At 30.9% G+C, this 26072-nt stretch overlaps 2 protein-coding genes across 3 annotated transcripts in view; one reads left to right on the top strand and one right to left on the bottom strand.

Annotated features, from left to right (window-relative positions):
- Positions 1 to 5040: 5040 nt before the first annotated feature.
- On the bottom strand, positions 5041 to 5415 carry LOC114730816 (putative lipid-binding protein AIR1). Its single transcript, XM_028917929.1, has one exon. It carries the CDS (start codon positions 5413 to 5415, stop codon positions 5041 to 5043), a length of 375 nt encoding a protein of 124 aa, XP_028773762.1.
- The window catches only part of LOC114730817 (14 kDa proline-rich protein DC2.15-like), a 59759-nt gene continuing 38991 nt past the window's right edge, over positions 5305 to 26072 (top strand). Inside the window, exon 1 of one of the 2 annotated variants that reach the window (XM_028917931.1) lies at positions 5305 to 5369. The gene's annotated coding sequence lies outside the window, so the exon portion shown is untranslated. Of the gene's footprint in view, positions 5374 to 26072 lie in introns of both variants that reach the window. The other variant, XM_028917930.1, reaches the window with a different exon arrangement.

The raw sequence follows: 26072 nt of genomic DNA, 5'->3' as shown, positions 1-26072 counted from the left end.
TTTATAATAAAATCCCCCAAATAATGCTCAAAATCAAGTCTTCCAATTAACTTTTAGAAATCTTCTAAAATGCATCAATAACTCTCTAAAAATCACTCAAAATGTTCTTTAAATATATTAAAAATAGAGAGTTATCATAGGACTTTTTCTTAGAATAAAAGATGATGCAATATTTCACTCACAAAAAAAAAAGATGACGCAATATGCTTGAATTTTTAATTGAAAGCTCCTTTAGATGTGTAATTTTTAAGAAGGATATGAATTTTTAATAAAATATTCTATGCATGATTTCATTGAATTAATAAATAAAAACACACACATATACTACCACTAGTTCTTAGTATAATATCTAAATAATTAATTTGAAGATATTAAAAAAATTAGTTAGGCTGATTATTTATAATAAATGTGTGTTGATTTTTCTAAACTATCACATTTAATCATATGTATTAGAAATATCTCTTAGCAGAAGCTCCTTACAATGCATAGAATGTTTTGGAGAATAAATTAAAAAATTTGAAAGACAAATAAAATTGAGATCTTATATTTATGACTAAATTTAATAACTAAGTAACTTTTATATTAAGGATCGGGAGGTAGTATATATACTTTTTTGGTCCTATATATAAGGTAGAGAGAGAAGACATTTTCTGATTCTATTTATAGGGTATAATTTTATCCTTCATTTATTATTATGTTGACTTTGTTTACATGAGATATAATGTATATTGAATAGGGATAAAGTTGAAAACTTGTTAAATTTTAAATGAGAGTTAATAAAATCTAAGATTTTTCTTCGTTGATATGAAACATGTTGGAAGTGATTTATAGATAGGATTAGAAGAATATTTTTTAATAGGCATATGCCTAGAATTAAGGCTATATTTGGTAGAAAGGAGAGCCTTTTTTTATTTTCTAATTTAGAGAGGCAAACATTAATAAACAAATGTTGGTTGAGATAGTAAGCAGTCTCACTTTTATAAGAAGGAGAATATAATTTCAAGTCCCGAAAAACGCACTTGTTGTAAGGGCTTTAACTTTTATGCTTTCGACTTGACAGAAATTAGCTTTAAGTTGAAAGTAACATTATAAGTAGGATCACACTTCGACTGCAGTTTTTCACGTACAAGATGTTAGGGGAAAAAAGACACAAATAGCCTCACTCATTCATTAGAGATGTCGTTCTTTGTGGAGAAACAAATAAATATAGAGAAACACTAATTATCAAGGGAAAATCACAATTTGGAAATATCTTTTGGTGTCATTATTGTAAAAAATTAAAAAACAAAAATTAAAATTAAAAAAATCACAATTTGATCATGCTTTTGTGTTTAAATGGGAAGTATTGTTAGGAGTCCTAATGGAGGAAAAATAAAATAATAAAAATTGAAAGAAAATTAAAAAATTCTAGCTGGAGCCTATAAATAGGAGAGAAAAAGTTAGAAGAAGACACACAAAGATTTTTAGAGAAAGGAGGCAAGCCAATTGATAAGTGGAGCATTATGTATGGATTTCTCTTCCTATCTACTGCGTTTGGTTTGAATTTCATAATGAATTGATTTTTAGGTGTTCTTTTCTTTTACTTTCGAAAGCACTTCTTTTTTTAAAATAAATACTGTGAGAGGATTTTTGAACCTTTGCAAGTATATAGATTTATTGCTAAACCATACGAGATTATGGGAGTCTCAGCAGAAATACCAATGTAATTGTGCAAGTTTTCTTTTTAAAATAAAAAGTGAGGAAATAATTTTGGCCCAATGTATATAAATGAACAATAAAATAAAAAAATCTTTTTTTAAAAAAACTATATATATAATTTCAAAATGTTTTTCAGAGCCGTGTGAGGTTTTTAGAACCTCCGCAGGCTTGAACGATTATTCTTCCACATGAGGTTGTGGGAATTTCTACAGGGAGAATAATCCAAAATTTCTTTCAAAAAATATTTTCTAAATAAAAATGCAAAAATTGTTTCCATATATTGAAAAAATCAACCCACAAAAATATCATTTTTGATTGTATAAATATTTTCATAAAAACCAAGTGACAAGCATTTATACCCTCAAACTATGTGGGTTTTGATCCCTCTAAAAAGTATGTAGGCATTAAGCTTTTATCCTAAGTCAAGTTCAAATTTATAAACAAACTATTTTTTTTCTTTTTTAAAAATTTTTTTCCCTTTTTTAAATAAAATTTTTTCCTTATTTTTAAATAAAATTTTTTCCCTTTAAAAAGTATGTAGGCATTAAGCTTTTATCCTAAGTCTAGATGGGTGCTGTGGGGTGCCTAACACCTTCCATATGTATGATCGACTCCTGAATCCTACTATATTTCATAGATTACTTTTTATAAAAGGTTTCTAAAATTATTCTTTTAAAATCTTAGTGACGACTATTTCTTCCCTTTTATGGGAAGGCCATGATTCGTGCACAACAGATGTCCACCAATCATCTAAGCAAGCAATATCAAACAAGTCGCGAAATTATGCGCAGCCAAGTACTTGAGATCACCCCAATAGAAGATCACATGGATAAGGGTATAAAGATTGATGTACGTACAATGGGGGTCATTAGTTGCTATGGTGAAGGACTAGAGGTGTCGACAATTACCCATTCTTAAGGATGTAATAGCTGGGCACGAAGAAGTTAAAGAAGAAGAAAGATGATGGCATGGAGGAAGTAGATATACAGACTCATATATACACATACTACCTTCGGCCTTTAAAATAAGACTTTGTTTGACTTTTATTTTGATTCTAAATATAAGATCCCAATCTATTTTGTTTATCATATTTATCCATTTTTTTCGAAGATAATCCTTCTAATAATAATAGTTCTAGATAACAAATTTGATTAGTAAGGATATTATAGGAAAAACAACATCTATTCATTATATAAAGGGAAAACCATATTGAAGGTACCTATACTTTCTCTCAATTTTTAATTTGGTACCTATGTGTTTTTTTCTTTTTAATTAAACATTTAATTTTATCTTTTTAGCAACATTAGCTCTTATAACTTTGTTCTATTGATTTTTTAGTCTCTACATAAGGATTAATGATGTTAATAAAGCAAAATTAAAGATTTAGTTAATAACAAAAAACACATAGGTACCAAATTGAAAATTGAGAGAAAGTATAGGTACCTCCAATATGGTTTTCCCTTATAAATAACTAACTTAACTAAGTTTCTTGATCTTTCCAAATTAGTCAACTGGATCTTATAATTAGGACTGGAAGTAGTACAATAATACTAATTATTAATAAATATATCAATAACTCCATAATATCTCAAATGAATTGAGCTACAATAATATTACTCGATGCTTAATTCACTCCAAAACAATATATACACATACACACTCATAAAACATTATTCTGGTGATATATTTCATTTGATATTCATCTACGTTTTTTAAGTACTTCATTAATGTGGCAAACTAATTATAAAATTCAGAACCTTTTGCTCATAAATCAAAATATATCCTTTAAATATATAAGTGATATGGCAACACTTTTCAAAACGCAAAACGGCACGCATCCACGATCACATCTCCTCCTTTCGTGTTGGTTAGCTTGCAGACTTGGAAGGAGTAGAAATCGCTGCCAACTCGAGTGGAATCGGGAATTTGCAGTGAAATCGCTAGTACGTTGACGTTTTTACGAGTTCAACTCATTGCATAATATAGTATTATTTTAAGGTCAAAGAAACCCAATGTCCATATCACAACATGCATTTTAAAATCTATGTGTATAGTGTATGACAGGCTATTCTATGTGACTAAATGATTATGAAATTATTTATTTATCTGGATTTTATTGTGTCCCCCCCCCCACTGTCTTGATTTTATTCCTGGCACTTTAAATATGATATTTTAAATTTGGGTTTTATTTCCCATTCTTATAAATGTCTACTCATATATTTACTGGCTTACTATCATGTTTATAAATACAGTTGCTTTTTGTTCATGGATGACAAGAGGTGGGACTATTGGGAACTAAATATGAACATTTCTTTTAGTAGGAATTCGGACCTAATTCAGCACGTTGTAGAGAACTAGCCTCTTTTATTAGACCCAACTACCATTGTAAATTTTCTTCTTTTTGTTCCCTCCTTTCTTTTCATAATTTGTCCATTTATTAGCTATATGCTCTTTTGCCAAAAGTCTTGAACACGTTAATTAATTCCACTTATAACCTTGCTATTATTAATATTTATTAATTAAATACTTTTTTCCTGCGCAGAATGCGCATAGAAGTTTCCTGAAAGAAGAGAAAAACCATAGAAAAATAAAATTGAAAATTGTGCTCCATGTAGTCCATAATATAAGAAGGGTTTTAGAAGAAAATTGTGATATAAAATATAAGAGGCTGACCAGATCATTAATGATGGTTTTTCACTTTTATCCCTTCTTACAAAGAGGAGAGAGTGTTTTAAATACAAGAGAGAGTAGAGAGTTTTCCAATCACATTCTTCAATGAGAGTAAAATAGGTAATTTTTATCAATTTAACATATTTAATGACTTAATTAACACTTCTTAGTTTGTGAGAAAGTTTAGCTATAACCTTTTATGTTGTGGACCGCAGGAGTACATTTTATATTATGGTATTAATATTGAGGAATGATAATTATTTTACAGTAAAGAGAAACTCCCTTGTTTCATTTTTGTTGATCCCGTGGTCTGTCTTCTTTTTACCAAGAAAATTTTGAGGACCATTTAAGTACTACTGGTTTTCGGATTGAACAGAAACAAAGAAGACTACCAGACGATTATTCAATAACAATTATATGTAAATTAGAACATGGTCCTTTATTATACATTTAATTTCTCAGGCTCAGCTCGTTAATATAATTATCATTCAAAAAGAAATTTCTTTGGTGTTTAATAATTAAAAATGGTAAGAAAATATTTATTCATAGAGGGAAATCATATATAGATCATTATAAACTTTTCATTGATATAATTTATTTGTCACCAGGAACTATAGAACTTGATGAGGATAGTGTAGTGGAGACAGTGTTGATACATATATATCTGTTGAATTAAGCACACTGAAAGTTCGAGGGGACGTTTCTGCCACAGGCGTTGAGAATCATGTTCAAGTTAATGGGAATGTTAAGGTTGATACCTAAGACATTGGCTCTAATGGCCGTGCAGAGGCAGACGGCGGCATCGAGGTCGGCGAGGCCCCCAAGGAGGGAACAGCAATGGGTCTTCGACTGCCGGCCAAGGCGGAAGCCGACGAGATCCAGCACATTGGCGCAGACACCTAACTTAAGTGCATTCATAGGGCAACTTGGCTGATTTCCTGAGGAAGGAGGAGATGGTGTTGGTGATTCCGCATAGGTGGAGGTTACCATCGTGAAGAAGAGGAGGTTGATGACACAGAGGACAAGGGCAGACTTGGACGAAGCCATTCTTCGGGTTTCTGTCACTCGGATTTTTGCGATACTTGGCTTTTGATCGGTGAGGAGTTTTGTGAGATATGATAGGGCTTTTATAGGAGCGCATCCCTCTCTTACGGTTTTTTCTTTTAAAAGAATATTTGGGATTTTTTTTAAATGTAAAGCCTAAATGAGCTGGATTTTAAAATTATTATGGTATAGACGTACATGTTCATGCTCTTTTTTTTTTTTTGGTACGTCTCTGATGTAACTTGCCTAACGAGGCGATATAATTGAATAAGTTTTGCACATATATGTTATAGTTACACAGTTTTGCATTTTGTAGAATAAAGACAAATTTACGCTATTGGGACATTTAAATAATCTTAATCGTACATTTGATCACAAAAAAATATCCCCATCATATTTGTGCAAAACTTATTCAATTATATCACCTTGTGAGGCAAGTTACACTAAACAAGATAAATATATAGAGAGGAGAAAAACTTTGCGTTGGCCCAAAAAAAAAAAAGATAGATACTTTGCATTGAAATTAATGATCCTCAACTTTCATTGAGGATGAATTAACACATAATAGGTCAGAGAAAAATACAATTCGGTACATATTGCGGTGCCAGCTTTGTCATAACAATTTCAATTTTCATCCAATGGGCGAATCAATCAGTTATCAATTATTTAGTTATAAAATGATTTAATACATAATTTATTTAATTTTATTCCAAAATCAGCTTTTCATCCTGTTATTTATTTCAAACTAAGAGGAAGAATATTAGGTAAAGATGAGCAAAAGCAGCCAAAAGGTATCTAGTCCTATGGCCTATTGAGGATTATATACGTACAAAAGTAAGGAAAATTTTCACTAAGGTCACAAGGAACAAAGAATACAGCATAAAGGTACTATAAGAATTACAAATTAATTAGAAGTCCTAAAGGGGCCTAAGTGTAAGAGATTGTAATTTAATGAAAATGTAAAAAGACCTCATTATCCTTGCTAATACCCTTACTCGTTAATACATGCCACAACAGATGTTAATATAGCTATTTAATTGTTAATAACAAGTACATAATGCACATTGATATTAGGTATTAACAAATGTCACGACAACCATTAATGCTCGCACATTAACTTGTCATCTTTGTGATGCTAAAAGTTTTGTTAATGTAGGCATTTTCACTTGTCATCACAAGAATTCTGAGTTGATTTTTGAAATTTCATTATATTATCTCCGGTCCTTAATATAAGACCCTATTTGATTTTTATTTTGGTCCTAAATATAAGATCCCAATCCACTTTGTCTCTCATATTTATCCACTTTTTTCAAGATCGTCCTTCTAATAATGGTAGTTCTAGATAATAAACTTGATTAGCAAAGATATTTTAGAAAAAATAACACCTATTCATTACAAATAACTAACTTAACTAAGTTCCTTAATCTCTCCAAATTAGTCAATTGGGTCTTATAATTAGGATAGGAGGTAGTATTAATTTGATTTGTAGAGTTTCATTTGAAAATTTAATTATGTTTTAGGCAATGAATGCAATGTATACTCTTTAAGTTATATATGATAATCTAAAATGGTTGTATTTTGAATAAATTAATTATCTTAAAATAATATGAATTGTCATTTGGCTTAAAAGTAAAAAATACATATAAAAATATAATAAAAGTTCACTTAATACTATAAAATTTTTTTTGGGTTCAAATATACTAATCAAAATTTAAAAAGAGGTCAATAATGATAGTGCCGTTAACATTTGTTTTTTATGGAGTGGGACCCATAATTTTTTTAATAAAAGTACCAAAATACCCTCAATTAAAATAAAAAAAATTTAAAGGTCAAAATACCTATGAACTTATACTAAAAGTTCACCAAACACCATATAATTTTTAATAAAAGTACCAAAATACTCTTAATCTTAAAGGGCTATTGCATTAAAGTGTGTTAGAGATTATTAATTATAATAAATTTTTATAATTAAACTAACTTGCGTAAAAAAGTTTCAGCTTGAATTAAATTGCTGTTTAAAGTAAGGTGTTTATGTCTCCAATCTTTTCTTTTATGAGACATTATAAGTATTTTTTAAAAATAAGTTACTTGTACCAATGGCATATTGAATTGTGTATTTATCCTCCAATCTATGTTATCAAATTTAACGGTTAATCTGAATATTTTTTACGTTTATATTCAATTCTTTAAGAAAATTCAAAGTCACTTTTAGCAGTATGGGATCCACTATTTTTAATTAAAGTACAAAAATACTCCCAGTAAAAGGAAAAAAAATTACCATCTCCCTCTAACCTGTCGATAGTCTTCTTAGCTCATCTCCCTTCCAAAAAAAAGCCCGCCATTTTACAACATGGATTCATATTCTTTATTTCAATCAAACTTTAAAACATTCTCATATAATTTTCTTCTAGAATTAATTAAGTTTTTTTAAATTGAATTAAAAATATGAAAGCATCAAATGAATACTAATCAAATGATTAAAATATAAATATTTATTTTGTTAAATTTATTTAAGAATTCTTTGGAATTAAAACACTCGGGGATAAGTAATTGTAACATAACAAAATTTTAAAGCTCTGAAAAATAGGCTCTTGAGGAATCATGAGGGTCAAAGGAATTATCTTAATGAATAGAGTCTCAAGATTATTTTATTGTTTTAAAAGCTTATTTTTGGGCAAAATTTTAAGGAGATTAAGTTGGAAAATATTTATTAAAATTATTTAGTACCTAATAAAATTTGGGAGACATTACGGAATATTATTTTGAGGATTTATAAAATTTATGAAGAGGTTCAATTCCCCAAATATGACTTAAATGGTTTTAAAGCTAATTTCTATAGATAACGACCTATTTTTCTAGAAATTCAAGAAAAAATAGTTAGAGGTTTATATTTGTGCTGAAAATTTTAGGATAAATATTTTATGAGATAAAGAAATTATTTGAGGCATAAATCCTTGAAATAGGTTAAGGATTAATTTCTGGAATTAATGGCTATTTTCCTGAGAAATTTAAGAAAAATAGCTAAGAGACGATTTTTGACCAGAAATTTTTATGGACATTATTTTATGTATAAAAAAGCTAATGGATAAGAAAAATCCATATAAAAGTTGGTGGAATAATTTCTGGGTTGATTCTCTAATTTCAGAAAAATAGAGAAAGGATCAAAGTGAAGACAAGGTGTACTTTGAATGGCAAAATGGTCAACACAGCGACCCACACCCCACCTCACGTGTTACCCTCTCCATTTAATCATCAGTGACTCACTCCCTTCTCATTTTATCATCTGCACACTGAGAGAAAAGAGAGGGAGAGACCGAGAGCAACAAGGAGACGGAGGTGGGTGATGGGTGGCCGGATTCTTGCATGCAAACAGAGTTTCAGACTCAGGTGAGCCTTTTGAGTCTCACTTCGTCTTCATTTTTCTGGTTTAGTGCTGTTGTTGGCTATAACTGTAGAGAGAGTGATGGGGTAGTGAGAGAAAGTGAAGTAAAGGAGAGAAGGATCGGTGAATTCATGTTCTATGGCAAGATTGAAGTATGTGGAAGTATTTTTGTGATTCCATGTTGCTGTTGTCTCTATTTTATGATTCTGCGAACAGAGTATGAATGTTTCTGGTTGCAAGGCGTCGAATATATATGGAGATCCATGTTGAGTTACTTCTTTGTTTTCTAGTTGTTTGAATCTGGAGTACTTGTTTTGGAAATCAGATTTCTTATTTGCTTCTCGGTGCTGACAAATTTCTGAGTAGGAAGAGGAGCAGTATATATGTGTGTGTGTGTGTGTGTATCGTCGCCTAGATGTGCTAAACGTGTGATGGTGATTCTGGGATTTACATGAAAAGGGAGAACTGAAGCTTACACACACACACAGAGACACGGTTGCCATGGCTGATTTGAATTAGTTCTTGGATTTAACGAAAGGTAACATATGTGTATGTATATACGTATGCTTCGGTTGCATTATACTAAATCCAGAAAATTTTTCCTAGCTACCCGAAACATTAATGGAGAATAGAGGAGGTTGGTATGGGCCATGGATTAAGCTTGTATAAGAGGATTTTGGGGCTGTGTTAGAATATATATGTATGTGTGCGTGATATTATGATTTGATGGGCTGAAATTTGAAGCTAAGTATCAATGTGAAGCATACTGTTGGATGTTTTTAAGTGCTAAAAATTATTTTAGATGGTACAACTAAGTGTAGACACTTTAGAATGATAATTTAAACATTGTTCTTGATCTGGAAATTTTATGGAATTAAGAAAAAGGAGGTACTGTTTCAATTGTAAGGAAATCAAGGAGAATAATGAGATGCTCAAATAACATAAGATAGATAAATACAAGTGTATATTTTAGCTGTTTCTGTATAAAGAGTGGTATTAGAACATGATCATACTTAGTCTCCTGTAATATGTTAAGAAGAATATTCTTTAATTCTTTCCAGATTCTCTCTTATCCCCAGGGCCACGTTGCCCTATTCATAACAAACTTATTTGTCCTTTTTTGTACACTGTTCATTATTTAATGATAGGCAGGGCACTACCATTCGGTGCCTGATACACTTGTGCTTTTATGCTTTTCCTTTCTAGTGGGTCTGCTTTTAGATGAGCAAAAGTGGGTCCAAGGATGCAACGATGATTGTTTAAACGTGCTTGAGCTGAGAACTAATTTGATGCTGCTATTGTATGGTTCTTGATGCCAAGAAATTGTTTTAGAATGTTAAACGAGGAGTTGAATAGAAACATTTTTCAGATTTGTGGTTAAAGTTGCTCAAGGGAATAAAAGGGATTAGATGTTTGAATGACATGGTAGTTTATGTATAAGAATTAAAAGGGTGCATATGAGGTATTACATGTGGGAGTTCAGATACGGAAATTGAGAACGGCATATATATCTCACTGATTGATGCTTTCAATTGTTGATAGGGTTGCTATTAGGAACGTTGTAATCGGAAGGATAGAATTTTGTTATGTTAATTGAATAAATGTTAAAAGAGTTATAGGAATTTATGAAGTTAAGGCCTATGCATTCGGACCTTTGGAGGCTGAAGGTTTGCAAGGAGCTTGTTGTTCTAAGGTTATCTTCCAGCAAAAAATGCATGGTATTAGAATCTAATATGATGACTAAGTATTGTTTTAAATCTGGAAAATTTCCATATTTAAGTATGGAGTCAAATAGAGAAGTTATATATTTGATTTTCATGGGAATTTGCTTTGCATGTAAGATATTACAGGTATTTAGATTATGAAAATATATGCCTTCCTCCACGTGTCTCGGCCAAGTTGGTAAAAGTAGGATTGAAGTTTAATTGATTTAATTTCAATAAGATTAAAATGATTAAGTATGGAGAGCTCACTATGTAGATGGAGATAATATTTTCGATAAAGATGACTAGTCACTAAGTGACATAACTATTTGGAGATTCAAAAGAAAGGAAATCTTTCGAAGGTTATATTATGAATAGAAAAAATTGTCCAAAATGACTAAGTAAGGGAAAAATTTAAAGAAATTGGACTTTAAAGAAAGTTATTTTATAAATTATGAATAGATCAAGTATTAATCTACCCTTACGAATATGTTAGATTTTGATATCTGGTCAAGTCCAAATAGGAAGCAAAAGAAAAAGAAATCGGTAAGGTTTGAGTTGGAAGGAAGCAAATAAGGTAGTAGTTATTTTCTATCTTACACTTGTGATTGCTGTATGTCTGTTTGTGACATATTGCTATTTTTAAAGCATGAGAACATGTAATCTTTAATTCCTTGAATAGAGTATTTAGCTGTGATCATGTGTAGTTAATAGACATGGGATAGTATATGCCATTTACTTGTGCATTTAATTATTCAGCTTGTCTATCTGTCAAAGGCGCATAAATGCTTTATATGCATGAGCTTGCAAGGTTATGCTCCACATGGGCTTGCTTTGCATATTTTATGTAATCTGCATATTTTATCTCACCCTCCTTTTCATGATATACAGCAAAGATGAGCAGCTCTAAGCAAAAGAAGTTGTATAAGAAGAAGGTGGGCCCAGTTAAAGAGCGAGGATGCCTACTATATTCTATACATATGTTGTAGAATATTTTGAGAAGTTAATCTTTATACTTTTATGTATGTTATGTGGAAAAGTAACTAATACTCGCTTTATGTAAATATAATTATGTGTACTCTATAAGGAGGAGTGTACTGCCAGGCACAGGTAATCGTTATCGACTGGGATGGCTGCTATACTATAATGTAATATTAGAGATTTATATGGTTTGAAATGAGGAAAAAAAGATTTCGCCCTATTTTTTTTCCAAGCCAAAAACCTAGCGTTAGTAATTTGCAGATATTAAAATAATCCTATTAGTATATAAAAAGTTAGGTGTTGCAGTAATAATGATGTTAAAATATAAAACATGATAAGTTACCAAAAAAAAATTATTATGTATAATATTTATGCTATTAAAATATTTTTAGCCATAACAATTAATATGATAACTATAACAATTGCCTAGTTCTTAATTAAAAAAAAATGAAAAAAATTTGTTGAAGAAGAAAATATTTATTAAAAAAACATTAATAATCATTTTTAATTATAAAGATTATTAATAATATTAAAGATTGGGATATAAAAAATTATTGTAATTAATAATCTCCAATACACTCTAATATAATAGCCTTTCAAGATTGGAGTATTTTGGTAGTTTCATTAAAAATTACATGGTGTTAGGTGAACTTTTGGTATAAGTTCATGAGTATTTTTTACTCTTAACTTTTTTTGTTTTAATTTGAGGTATTTTGTTATTTTCATTAAACAAATTTTTGGTCTCACTGCTAAAAAAACGGATGATAATGGCACTGACATAATTGACCTCTTTTTGAATTTTGATTGGTAGATTTGAATCCAAAAAAAAATTCATAATGTTAGATGAACATTTGGTATATCTTTATGAGTATTTTTGACTTTTAACTCTTGTCATTTTGGTATAAAGTGAGTAGTTATTTCTGGCACATTCACTTGTTAGTATTAGCATCATAACTTGTCAACATAGGCACTTTTATTTGTCAATTCCTTACTGTTAAAAATATGACATAAAATTATGATGCAATTATTTCAAGTTACATTGCTTATATAATACATTTTGCTTATAAATATGTTCAGAAGTTCCAATTTTTAGTCCAGCAAAATAAAGTAATACAAATTTCAAACGTGTCCCGAGCGAAGTAGTACCAAAAGTTGCGTACAACGATTTAGGAAAGATACATATATATATATTTTCATTCCATTGAAGTTGCATTATAACACATCAAATTACAACATACAAAACCAATATAATTACAAAAATGGATTATAACTTACTTATCAGACAAGTGAAGTTGCTTGCAATGAGAACATGTCACTTGAAATTGACAAGTTATATATTCTAAAATAAAGTGCGTTTGTCATTTAAGGGTCTGTTTGGATTAGCGGTAGAAAAAATAACTTATTTTATTTATGATTTTTAGAAAAGTCAAATTCAGTAATGTGATTTATGTTTAGATTGACTTTTATAAAAGTTAGTTTATAAAGTAAAAAAAAATTGTTTAAATTACAGTTGGATAAGTAAGTTTAGTTTGTTGAATGGCAAAAATGGATATGACTTTTGCTATTATTATATTTTGTAAATTCATATTTTTAATCAAAATATGAATTTACACATTATATTTAAATTAGAAATACTATAAAGTTTTTGAATGAAATAATACTATCTAATTATGATAATTCAAATTCAAATTTTGCATAAATATAAAGTCCAACCTTAATTTAAGTTGTTATCTTTTATATATTAATAAAAAAAATATACTGGTGGTAGGGGCAAAAAGAGCAGCAAAAAACACACTATATAAATAACACAGGCACAAACAAAAAAGGGTATCAAGGAAAGAAATAAAAACCAAAGCGCACACAACCCAAAAGCATGACTCATAAGCACTTAAAAGCTACTTCTGTGATTTTGCTTTTTTGTCCAGCTTGTAGCCTATAAGTCAAATAGCTTAAAAGCTTATCCAAGCAACTCATAATGCTTGTTTGGGAGGGCTTAAATTGGCCCATAAATTATTTATTTTGAGCAGAAGCCTGATTGAAAAATCACATCAAGCTTGTTTGGCCAAGCGTTTAGAGGCAAATAAGCTGTTTTTTTTTTCAAGCATAAGCCCGTTTGAAGAATTTGTGTTGTTTGGGTTGGCGATTAAGCAATCTGATTTTTGCATGAAATGTTACAATAAACTATAAACTAAAATTAACAGCTTATAGGTGTGTTTGGCATCACGTTTAAGAGCCCAAACTAACTTCCCAATCGATAAAGCTGGGCTTGTATGAAATGGTGATGTTTGGCTCAGCGATTTGGCAATTTGACTTTTCTGTCTCAAATGGGCTTTTTTCATAAGCTGCATCATCTTACTTTTGACGGTGAAGACCATTAGTGCGGCAGAGAAAACGACTGGAGAGCATTTAAATTATTGTACTTTAAATTCTTTGCCTGCCTCCCTCTTTCACATACATATCTCCTCTCTAAAAAAAAAAAAAAAAGAACAGAGCCAGCGGCAACTAATTTATATACACACACATATATATCCATTAAATATATTCAATTAAGTATTTCAGTATTTTTTCAATTTCTTCATAATAATAAATTAATTTCTTTATTTCTAATAATTTTTTTTAATATTTTCTTTATAATTGTCACATTATATACATTAAATATTAAATATATATTACTTAATAAAATTTATGTCCTTTTAATCATTTTGCATCTAAATTGATTATTTTTATTAATCATCCAAACAACTTTTAATTTTTTAAGTTGACTTTTTTACAAAAGCCAATTCAAACATAAATCACAATTTACCACATGACTTTTACCCAAAAGTCAGATTAAAGTTACTTCTGTCACCGCTAATCCAAACACCCCTTATGACTTATAGCTTATGACTTATAGCTTTTGAAACATGGAAAAAGAAAAAGTTAAAAAATTTATTAACTCCTTTGGTTCTTATTATAAGACTCAAATAACTAATTTGTAAATAACAAAAAATCATTTAAAATTAGTTAAAAGTAATAAATGAGTTAGAAATATACTTTTGTTTTTAAATATGCTCATAGAAATATACTTTTATTTTCAAATATGTCCTTATAATAAATAATAATAAAAATATAGGAGATCAACCGGAGCTTATAAATAATTTAAAATTATTATATTATGTAAATTGATAATTTTTTATTATTTAATAAAAGTCTTACTTATTTTGATAATTTTACAAACTAAAATTACTTACTCAATCATTATTAAAATATTTTTTTTATGATTTCTCTAAATTTTTAAAATTTAATTCACTCATTAAATTTCAATTCTTTATATTAAATTAATTTAAATTTATTGGATTATGTAAATTCATTTTTTAGTCATGTTTCACTATATATTTAAGATATTTTTAATGATTTCTCTAAAGTTTTAAAATTTAATTCACTCATTAAATTTCACTTCTTTATATTAAATTAATTTAAATCCATTGTATTATGTAAAATTATTTTTTTAATGATGTTTTATTATTTATTAAAACTCATAACTATTTTGGTAATTTTATAAACAAGCTTATTTTTACTCAATCATAATCTGAACAACTTTTAACCAATCTCACTTTTACAAACTAACCTTTTACACTCCAATCCAAACACAATTCAACTTATCTAATTTAACTTTTACCTAATCTTACTTTTTTAAAAGTCAGATTAGAAATAAGCTACTTTTTTCAGGACCATCATATTTGGGAGGGTTTATGGGCAATTGGGCTTATCTTTTATAAGCTGGATCATCGTACATTTCAAATTAAACTTACAGGAAGAGCTTATTTGAAGAGCTTATTCTGGATCTGGCTTCTGTCCTCTACCATTGCCAATTTTCTCGTCTTTTCCCCACATTCTGCTACGCCAACAGAGAGGGATGGGTGAGAAGTGAGGGACCCACTGAAGTTGGATGATGATAGAATTTCAAAAAAAGAAAGCTAAATTCATAATAAAAAATACTTAATAATTTCAAATGTTTATTAAATTCATCTATTTATTTCTTTACTAATTTTCATTTATAAAATATAAAAATATTTTATATTTATATTTTGTAATAATTTTTTTTATTACTCTAATGTTTTCAAATTTAATTCACTCATTAAATTTCACTTCTTCACATTAAATTAATTTAAATTTATTGTATTATGTAAAATTATTTTTTAATCATGTTACAAACAAACTTATTTTTACTCAATTATAATTCAAACAACTTTTACTAATCTTACTTTTACAAACTAACTTTTTTAAACTCCAATCCAAAAATAATTCACTTTATACAATTTAACTTTTATCCAATCTTACTTTTCTAAAAGTCAGATTGCAAATAAGCTATTTTTTCTATCTCCAATCCAAATGGACCCATAATATGTGAAACGTGCTTTTGAGTTTTAAAAGCTGTTTAACCACTGCTAAAATGTGGATCCAAACAGGCACTTTAGCTTCTCAACGCATCTGACTTTTTTCCCCAAAAGTTTAGCCCACCTAAACAACCTAAAATCTCCAAACCAACCTCAAACCAGCATTCCACAAGTCTCAAGGCGCATTTCAAGGTGGAAATGTGAATCTAATCACACGCTTAATGGTTTGAGCTCTGCCAAGACCACGTAGCATCTCAGGAAAAAAAAAAAGTCCTTTTATTTTAATTTTATGTAAAATACTGAGTTGGAAGATACATGAGCGATTCTTACCCACATAGGATGACTCAATGCTGACTCACAGTGAGTTTTGGATGATAAAGGACAAATTTATAAATGATAAAAAAAATGAGGGATTGAGTTTCATGTAAGTCAAAAGTTTAAACACTGAGTTATAAGTAAGTCAAAACTTCAAGAAGTAAAAGATTAATTGTTCCCATAGTTTCCATTGGAGGACTTTTTTTAGAATAAAAGGTGACGCAATATGCTTGAATTTTTTTAGCTGAGAGCTCCTTCAGATGAGTGATTTTTAAGAAGGCTATGAATTTTTAATAAAATATTTTATAACTAATTAAACATACATGATTTGATTGATTTGAGCTAGATAATTAATTTGATGATATTAACAAAATTAGTTAGGTCGATATATGTTGATTTTTTTAAACTACCATTTTTAATTATATGCATTAGAGATATCTATTAGCGGAAACCCTTACGATGCATAGAATGTTTTGGAGAATAAATCAAAAATTTGAAAGACAAAGTAAATTGAGATCTTATATTTAAAACTATATCTAATCACCAACTAATTCTCATATTAAGGATGTGAAGTATTATATATATTTTTAATAGGCATGTACCCAGAATTAAGGCTATATTTGGTAGAAAGGAGAGACTTTTTTATTTTCTAATTTAGAGAGACAAATATTAATAAATAAGCTGTTAGTTGATATAGTAAGCGGTCTTGTCCCTCATAAGAAAAACATAAGTTTGAATTTCGATAAGCATACTTGTTGGAAGGACTTAACCTTTACGCTTTTGGCTCTATAGAGACACAAATATCCTCACTCACAAAAGAAACAAAAAAGACACAAATATCCTCACTCATTCATTGGAGTTGTCGTTTTTTGTAGAGATCTGGAGGATAATAATGGCGGGTTTTCTTCTTTAAAAAGATATGATCTTAAGTCATTGTTCGCACCGCAAGTGCACGGGTTGTGACAAGTAAGAAAGTGATAAGTAGAGTATCATTCCCACGAGGATTTGGCTTCAAAACTCGGTCAAGTATTGATTATCACACTTTTGCTTAATTTGAGTAATACATATATCAAGAGTGAAAACAACTATTTATAAAATTAAAAATTAATTAAAAAAAGTGATTCTTCAATTTCAATGATTCAAAGGGACCTAGGATCATTTATCCCTCTTATATTTCAAAAGTACTCAATTAAATCCTCATTATATTTGCTTTTTAATTATAGATTATGCTAGCCAAGGATACTAAATTACCTATAAGTGCTCTATGAAGTCTCCAAATAGGTGTTTAGCTCAATTAATTCCTTAATCTCTTAATTATTAATTAAGCCCCAATTTTAATTGCAAACCTGATATGACTATATGAGGTTAATGAGTATATCTCTATCTCATTAACAAAACCATCCATCCAACTTGCAAATTTCAAGTTCTCAAATAATTAAACCCAAGTTCTACACTCAACCTAGCCCTCTCAAGCATCAATCAAGTGAACCCAACAATCTCATTGGTGGCCAATCAACAAGAAGCAGTAAGCATAGAGTAAAATCAACACAATCATATCATTAACACACAAATATATAGGAGAAATAAGTACTTAATCCATACAAGAGTTCAAAATAATCCTAGAATCAAAGTATTTAGTCACACATACTCAGAAAATCCAAGATAATATATACACACACACACATCAGCACAAAATGGAACAAGAGTAGAGAAAGCAAGATGGAAAGGAAAACCCAAGGAAAGAAGCCCAAATCTCTTCAAAGCTCCAACTCCTAGCTCAATCTCCTCCAAGAAGCAAGCCCTAGCACAGCCAAAGACTCCCAAGAACCACTAGAACTGAAGAATGGCCGCCAAAGTCAAGTTTTGGAGCTTAAAACCGAGAATCTGACTTAGTGCTGCTGTGCGTTTTGCTATTAGCAACTGTGCTACGACCCAAAAATTTTGTGTTGTAGCCAAGTTTGCCTCTGTTTGAGTTGGGCCGCAACCAGAACAGAGTGCGCCGCAGCTCATTTTGTCTCTGGGAAATTTGCTCTTCTACCTCAAATGAGGAGTTCTACTTATAATTTGGCTTCTATTTGTTCTTCTTTTGATCACCATAATATAATTCTTAAGAAACCTTGATCTTTAATTCCCTCCGAAGTACTTCTAAGTGGCTTGAAACTTTAATTCTTAGACCAAAACATGCAAGAGTGATAAACTTTATAAGCTTAAAAATAAGAAAGATAAATGTCAAAATATGAACAAATACGTCTAAGAGTGCAAAAAACTTAAAGAAAAAGTGCTGAAGTGACATGAAATTCTAGAGATTAACAATCATTCACAGTTATGTGATATTTATAAGGAACGTTAAATCACATGAATATGGAAATATAGAAGGAAGGTTGTGTTGACTTCTTATTAGTGCTTCTTTGACTATTGGCTATAATTATAAAAGCCAAATTGTGTGCCATTTTGTCCATTCGTGAGACGAGATTTCATAATTTATTCGCAGTCTACTTTTTGGACATTTAGAGTTGAATAAAACGAATAATCATTGTTGGTTTCAAGCCTAGCAATGGATGTAATAAATGTTTGATATGTAGAAAACTGGCAACTAGGCCAAAATAATATATAGACAACATGTTTCATAATTCACTTCTATTTTCCTACCTCTCAGTATATGCATGGTTTAGATTAAATATGAATTATCTTTCTTTTCTATTCAAGTTTTTTTTTTTTTACCGTGGATCCAATAAAACTCAAATTAGTACTCTAAATTATCACATAACTAAATTAAAAAAAGCTTCATATAATCAATAAATGTTGGTATAGTTAGTATTGTGTGACTCATAATATTCTTCAAGGATCTTGTTACGTTATTGAGCAATAATATGTAAATATCTCTATTTATTCTTTGAGTATTAACACATCTTCTAATATTAATAAGTTCTCGAAACTCAGTTCACCTGAATTTTTAATATGGTACAAAAACAAGTCATGTGGGTGTTCAAGTATAGCAATACTTGTTTTTGTCCATCTTAATATAACGATAAATTTAACTTGAAAACTATACCGATTGATCTTTTAAGATTTGGTCCCTAAGCAAAACTGATCTGCATGCAGCATTGCAAAACTTTAATGTTATTTGAGTTAATTTGTACGTGATCCTTCTGTCGACAACTTTCTCATGTACCTAATTTGAGTTAACTTGTTAATCAAAGCATTTTCTTCACAAGCATTGATAGAGGAGCATGGCATGATCAAGCATCAAAGGAAGACCAAAACACGAAGCGTGGAGCCCAAGCTAAAAGATGGAAGTCTACTATTCTAAAAGACCCATTACAAGGCATTGCAGGCCCAATGACAAGAGCAATGACCAAATCTATGAAAGAAGCACTGAATTGTTTGATAAAAGATCTTAAAGAGTTAGAGCCCATTTATTTGGAAGAAGCATCCCTCAATCAGCCCATCAAGGGTCCAAAAATGGTGATTACATTGCTAGAAGCCAAACAAGATGATGTACAAGGCCCATGTGCAGTCCAGATTGAAGAATTCACTCAAAATACCATGTGACAAGCATGTGCTTTGGAGGAGGAGCATAAGTGACGTCCAAGAATATTCAAGAAGCATCAAGAAGGCGTCTTTATGTATTAGTTATGGTTTAATTTCGTTTTTTTTAAGTTTCCATTTTTATTTGCATTAAATAAGGCCTTTTGGTCAAAGATTGCATAAGAATATTTTAGGTTAATTTCCTATTTTTAGGTAGCAGGCTTTTTCTTCAAGAAAAGGTAATTTCCTATTTCCTTTAGCCTTAATTGGTGCCAACCAACATAGTCAATCATCATTAAGGCACATTTATGGCATTTATGACCTAGGGTTTTTTGATTCTAGATTGTTCTTTTGCTGCCTATATAAGGCTACGTTTTTTGTAATTGGGGATCAGATTTGAATGAATGAATTTTAGAGAATTTTATTTCTCTTGAGTGAGCTTTGCTTGCCGCCTCGTATTCTCGTGGGAATACTCGACTGTATCAAGGACTGATCATCCTTGTGGTGTCTCCATGGCTAGGGTTGTAAGAGACAGGTTCTCTTAAGGTCCTACCTTCGATCGTTCGTCTAGTTTCCTAACTTGTTTCTAGCCGATCCGTATCCGTTCCTTATATCATTTGGCATCAGAGCTAAAGTTTTCTAGAATTCAAGTTCTATCCTTTTATCTATTATTTCTATTTTCTTGTTTCATCTTCTTAATTCTATCATTCGTTCTTCGTCCCTTGCTTCCATCAATTTGTTTCTTCGCCTTTCCACCTCCTATTTGTGTTTTTTTTTTTGACTTTCTGTGTTCCTTTGAGCAACAAAAAAGAAAAAAGAGAGAAGAAAAATTCGTGCACAAAAAAAAAGCAAAAAAAAAAAGTGTTGTGTTGTGAAAAAAAAAGGAGTGCTAGAAAAAAAAGAAAAAAACCGAAAATTCAAAAAAAAAAAGAAGAAGGAGAAGCTGCAGATTTGAGAATTGCAATGTTAAAGATGAGTGTCCTAAAATTGAGAAGAGCTTCCATTACAAGTCACAACTAGTTTCCTAAATCGTTAAACTTGGGTGGTAAGAGTTCTTATTTCCTCTCTTTGCATGTTTCCTAATTTCTTCTTGTTTCCTATTTTTTTGTTTTCCTTTCCTTTTTTTTTCCGTATTGCTTAATTTGAGTTTCTTTCCTTTTCCTTCAAGTGTCCTATTTTCTTCCTTCCTTCCATATCTCACCTTCCTAACTTTATTTGCTTTTCTTGCAAGGTGCCCAATTTCCTAAATTATTTTCAAGGTAGCACCTTTCCTAAATATTTTCTTCCTTTTTTTTCCCTTTCTTTTCTAATTTATAGCTTTCCATATTCTCCTTTCTTTTTTTCCTTTTACCTTTTTTTTTCTCCTCTTTTCCTTCCTTTTCATTTTTTTTGGTACCTATCCTTCTTCTTTTATCACATATTCCTTTCTTATCTCTTATATTTTCTGGTTCTTGCAATTCTGGTTGTGGAGATTACCATTTACTAACATTGTCTCTTGATTTTGTTGAGTTTCAATCAAGAATACTATAGGAAGCAAGTTTGAGTGGTAAAATGCGAGAGTGTTATTACATCGATTTAAAAGCCAGATTTGAGTTAAACACGAGTGACACTACAATTTCTTGAGTGAAACACGCGAGTAGAGTGGTAAGGTCCCTTCTTACTATTTCATTTCTCTTTGATCACACTAACGTTTCAATTTCAAGATGAGTGACTGATGATGCCTTTTGTCATCAAAGCACTCAATTAAACTAGGTCCTAATTAATTTGTAGTTTAGGATCGACCTAGGTTATTACTTCCAAGGAGCAATTTATGGGTTTCTTTAGGTAAAAATTTAGGTGATAAAAAAATTGCAATAAATTGGACCTAAACTAAAATGCAAAATTCTAATTCTAAATGGAAAATGCAAATGTCCTAAAATCTATATGAAAATTAAATTAAACTAAATAAATGCAATGCAATTTTTGGGGGGGTTTTTGAAGGAAAATAAAAATAATTAATAAAGAAAATTAATTAGAAAGCAAAGAGAATTAACAAGTAAAAATTCAGAGATTTCTCTTCATGTACGGTAGAGGGGACAACTTAGGATTCGCATGAATTCAACCTTCATAACCTTAATCAGTTAATTAGACCAAAAGGAGATGATAAGAGAGTGGAATTAATAAACTTAACTACCTACTTGAAATAAAGAAAACCCTTAACTTCAAAAACCCTTAAACCATTAGAGAACTCATAACAGTATAAGGTTGGTTAATTAAGCCTATTAAAACTAATGAAGATAATTCAATTTAATTTTGGAAATTATGTTTGAAATTATCCAATTAAATAATCAGATAATCAACCAACTTAATTAAACAATTAAGAGGTGAAAGAACCCAAATTTTGTAATTCAAATCACATTGATAATTAAACTCATAATGAAAACTCAATTATAAATTCAATTAACAATACAAAGGTTCCAAACATATATTCCAACAAGTATCTTGGCACAAATAAGATCCAAATATCAATTTAATCCAAGAATAAAATTGACAATCTAGAACTAAATTGTCTCAACAAAATTACAACTTGAACTCATTTAAAACTAAACAATTTCAAGTCCTTGAATTAGAAAGATAAATGGAATATCACTCCCTTGTGGTCTTCAAGTGCTAGCCCAAGGCTCTAGTCTCCTTCATGCTCATCCCAAGTTGCCTCCCTAACAAGCTTAAGCCTCCATGAAAATTATCTTCCCTCCAAAGTCATTAGATGCTGCAGCCATGAGGGTTGAAGAAGAGAAGATAATGCTTCGTGGAGATGAAGTGGATTAAGAAAGAAGAGGACGTGGATTATGTTGGTGAAAGAGGATGGTTATTTAATTGGTGGGTTTGCTTGACGTGAATGAGGGGGAGGAGAGGTGGCGTTGAAAAATTGATGTCCGTGCGTGAGTCAATGGACAATGGAAAAGAGGTATCCTTAGGCGTGAATATGGGATCAATGATTAAGGGGTATTAGGCATTGAATTGTCCTTTGATATTAGCCATCGGATTGTGCTTAGATTCCAAGAAACAATCTTGCACCATTGGATTTCCTATATGCCCCTTTCTTGACCTACAAGAATTTGAGTGCATCCATTAATGTAGATTATGTCCAAATATAATCAAAAATTAAATATTAAATCTGCACAATTAGGCAAGAAAGTGCAAAACTTTCTAAAAATAGTCTTTCTAAAAATATGAGACTTGTTTCCAAAGAAATAGAAAAATTAATTCCAAGTCAAAAATAGGAAAGCACAAAATATTCATATTTTTAATCCAAAATCTCAATTTTTATGCAAAATCTAACAATCAACCAATCAATCCAATTATGCATAAAAAATCTAATTAAGCTCAAAATTATCATTTAAATCCTGAATTAATGTGGGATAAAATATATAAAAATTGGGCTTTATCAGTGACAAAGAAGCCAATATGGAAGAATTCAACACAGATCCTAAGCTTTTCATGAGAGCCATGAGAGATGAATTTCTCAAACTCAAGTTGGAGCTAGCGGAGCTAAAAGCATCCAAAGCAAGTAGTGGTGACGAGGAGGTGATTAGATCTGGTTCTTCATCCTCAAAGAATAGGAGCAGACCTGAAAAACGTGATTTGGACACCTATGACCCAAAGATCAAGTACCCTACCTTCAAGGGTAATATAAATCCAGATGCATACCTTGATTGGGAGATGAAGTTTGAGCAAATCTTCAGAATGAATGACTGGCCAGAAGAAAAGAAGGTAAAAACTGCTTCATATCAATTTTCTGACTATGCTATTATTTGGTGGGAAGATTTACAGCTTAAAAGGCGCCTTAAGGGCAAAGGACCACCTCATACATGGTCAAAGCTAAAGAAACTCATGCGCAACAAGTATGTCCCTAGTTACTACTACCGAGAGCTAAATAGAAAGTTACGACTGTTTGGCCAAGGCTCTGAGTGTAGATGAATATGTGCATGAACTTGACCTTCTTAAAATGCAAGCTAGAGTACAAGAAGGAGAAGAAGCAAGCATGACCAGAATCATTGATGGGTTAAGGCCTGAAATTAGAGACAAAGTTGAGATGTACACTTTTGTTGATAAAGAAGAGCTAGTGCATAAAGCCATCAAAGTTGAGAAGCGGTATAAAGAAAAACACTCCTAATCCTCATCTCATGGTTGGAGGGACTCTAGATCAGCATCCAAGTGGAAGGATTCTAAGGCTAAAGATGTTGCAAAATTCACACCAAAAGCCAAGGAGGAATCCAAGCCCAAGATTGATGGCGGTAAGAAACTTGACTCTAAAACTTCTTCTACTGATAGAACCTCTTCTCTTCAATGTTTTAGATGTCATGGAAAAGGGCATATTGCTTCCCAATGTCCTAATAAGAGGGCCATGATTCTCAAAGATAATGGCGAGTATGACAATGTGCATTCTAGCGATGAAAGTGATGATGACATGCCTTCTTTGGTGACTGATTCTGAATTGGAGATTGATGAAGCTTAACCTGTTAAGGGAGAAGCATTAGTGGCTAGAAGAGCCCTAAACATGCAACCAAAGGAAGATAAAGAGCAAGAGCAGCGAGAGCTCATCTTCCACACTAGGTGCTTCATAAAGAATAAGGTATGTAGCATGGTTATTGATAGTGGTAGTGTTACCAATGTTGCTAGTACCTTACTTGTTGAAAAGTTGGATTTACCTACTATGAAGCATCCTAAGCCTTATAAATTGCAATGATTGAATGATAGTGCTGAAGCTAAGGTCACTAAGCAAGTTTTGGTTTCTTTTTCTGTTAGCAACTACCATGCTGAAGTTTTATGTGATGTAGTCCCAATGCTTACTGGACATCTTTTGCTTGGAAGACCATGGCAGTTTGATAGTAGAGCTCACCATGATGGTTACAAAAATTGTTATTCTGTACCTTTTAATGGAAAAATCATTGTATTGAAGCCTCTTAGACCTAAAGAAGCTTATGATGACCAAGTGAGGATTGAGAAAGAATGCAAAAAAATAAGTGAGTAGAGTGAAAAAGAGAGAGTACAAAAAAAAGAAAAGAAAAGGAATGAATATGAGAAAAATGAACAAAAGAAAGAGAGTCTATTTGCTGGAAATAGTGAGGTTAAGAGAGCATTATTGAGTGAGAGAGTCTTGGTGCTTGTGTGCAAGGATGCTTATTTTTCTACTAACCAACTTAACCTCTCTTTGCCTTCTAGTGTTGTGACTTTGTTGCAGGAATTTGGTGACCTATTCCCTGATGAAGTTCCCGATAGGCTTCCTCCCTTAAGAGGAATTGAGCATAGGATTGATTTCATCCCTGGAGCTTCTATACCTAATAGACCAGCTTATAGAGCCAATCCCGAAGAAACTAAAGAGATTCAACGCCAAGTTGATGAACTCATGAGGAAAGGCTTTGTAAGGGAAAGTTTGAGCCCATGTGCTGTTCCAGTACTTCTAGTGCCCAAGAAAGATGGTTCATGGCGAATGTGCATTGATTGTAGAGCCATCAACAAAATAACAGTTAAGTATCGTTATCCTATTCCTAGATTAGATGACATGTTAGATGAGTTACATGTGTTAGGATTATAGTTTTGATGATAACAAAGTCAGAATATCAAGGTTAAGTATTTTGATCGATCAACTGATCGAGCAATCGCTTATCGCTAAGGTTTCAGATAAATGATCAAGTGTAAATCAGGTCTATAGTAGGCTTTTTAGATCGAAGAACTATTCGATGAGTAATTTATCGATAAAGTGATCGATAATCACTAACGTAAAAATCACATAAGAGTATGGTAAATTATCGATAAGCTGATCGATAATATCAGGTAAACAATCGAGTTACTGATAAGAGACCCAAATCTGAAGTGTATTTATCGATCAAGTTATCGATAAATCAGTCATCAATAACGACTTCGATAAAAGGTAACACAATCTACTTGTTCTGCACATTAGTTCTGTTACAAATTTATCGATCATATTTCCGACCATTTGTTTATCGATTACGTGTTCGAACTTTATGCTCTAACTCTCTGAATGCAGGTGATCAAATTCACTGATGGATCGATAACCTTATTGATCATAAAATTATCGATCACATGATCGATAATCAATGTCCTTATCTACTCTTACTCAATTTTGTTACAACTAAATTGTCGATAACATTATCGATAAGTTTAACTTGTTTGCTTAAATAAGTTTTCACATAACGTGATCGATAAAGAGTCTAAGAATTGACATATTCTCATTAAGTTATGGTGAACTATTTTTCGATCAAGTTATCGATCACTGGTTTTTCGATAATATGATCGATCATTCAATTCCTCGGAATTCATGTTTTCACAAAACGTGATCGATAATCATTTCCTTTACCTTACAGGATTAAA

The sequence above is a fragment of the Neltuma alba genome, unplaced genomic scaffold, assembly GCF_004799145.2.
Source record: "Neltuma alba isolate B1F8T4 unplaced genomic scaffold, ASM479914v2 tig00012764_pilon, whole genome shotgun sequence".
In the NCBI taxonomy this organism is placed as follows: domain Eukaryota; kingdom Viridiplantae; phylum Streptophyta; class Magnoliopsida; order Fabales; family Fabaceae; genus Neltuma; species Neltuma alba.
This window is presented reverse-complemented; position numbering and strand designations above follow the sequence as displayed.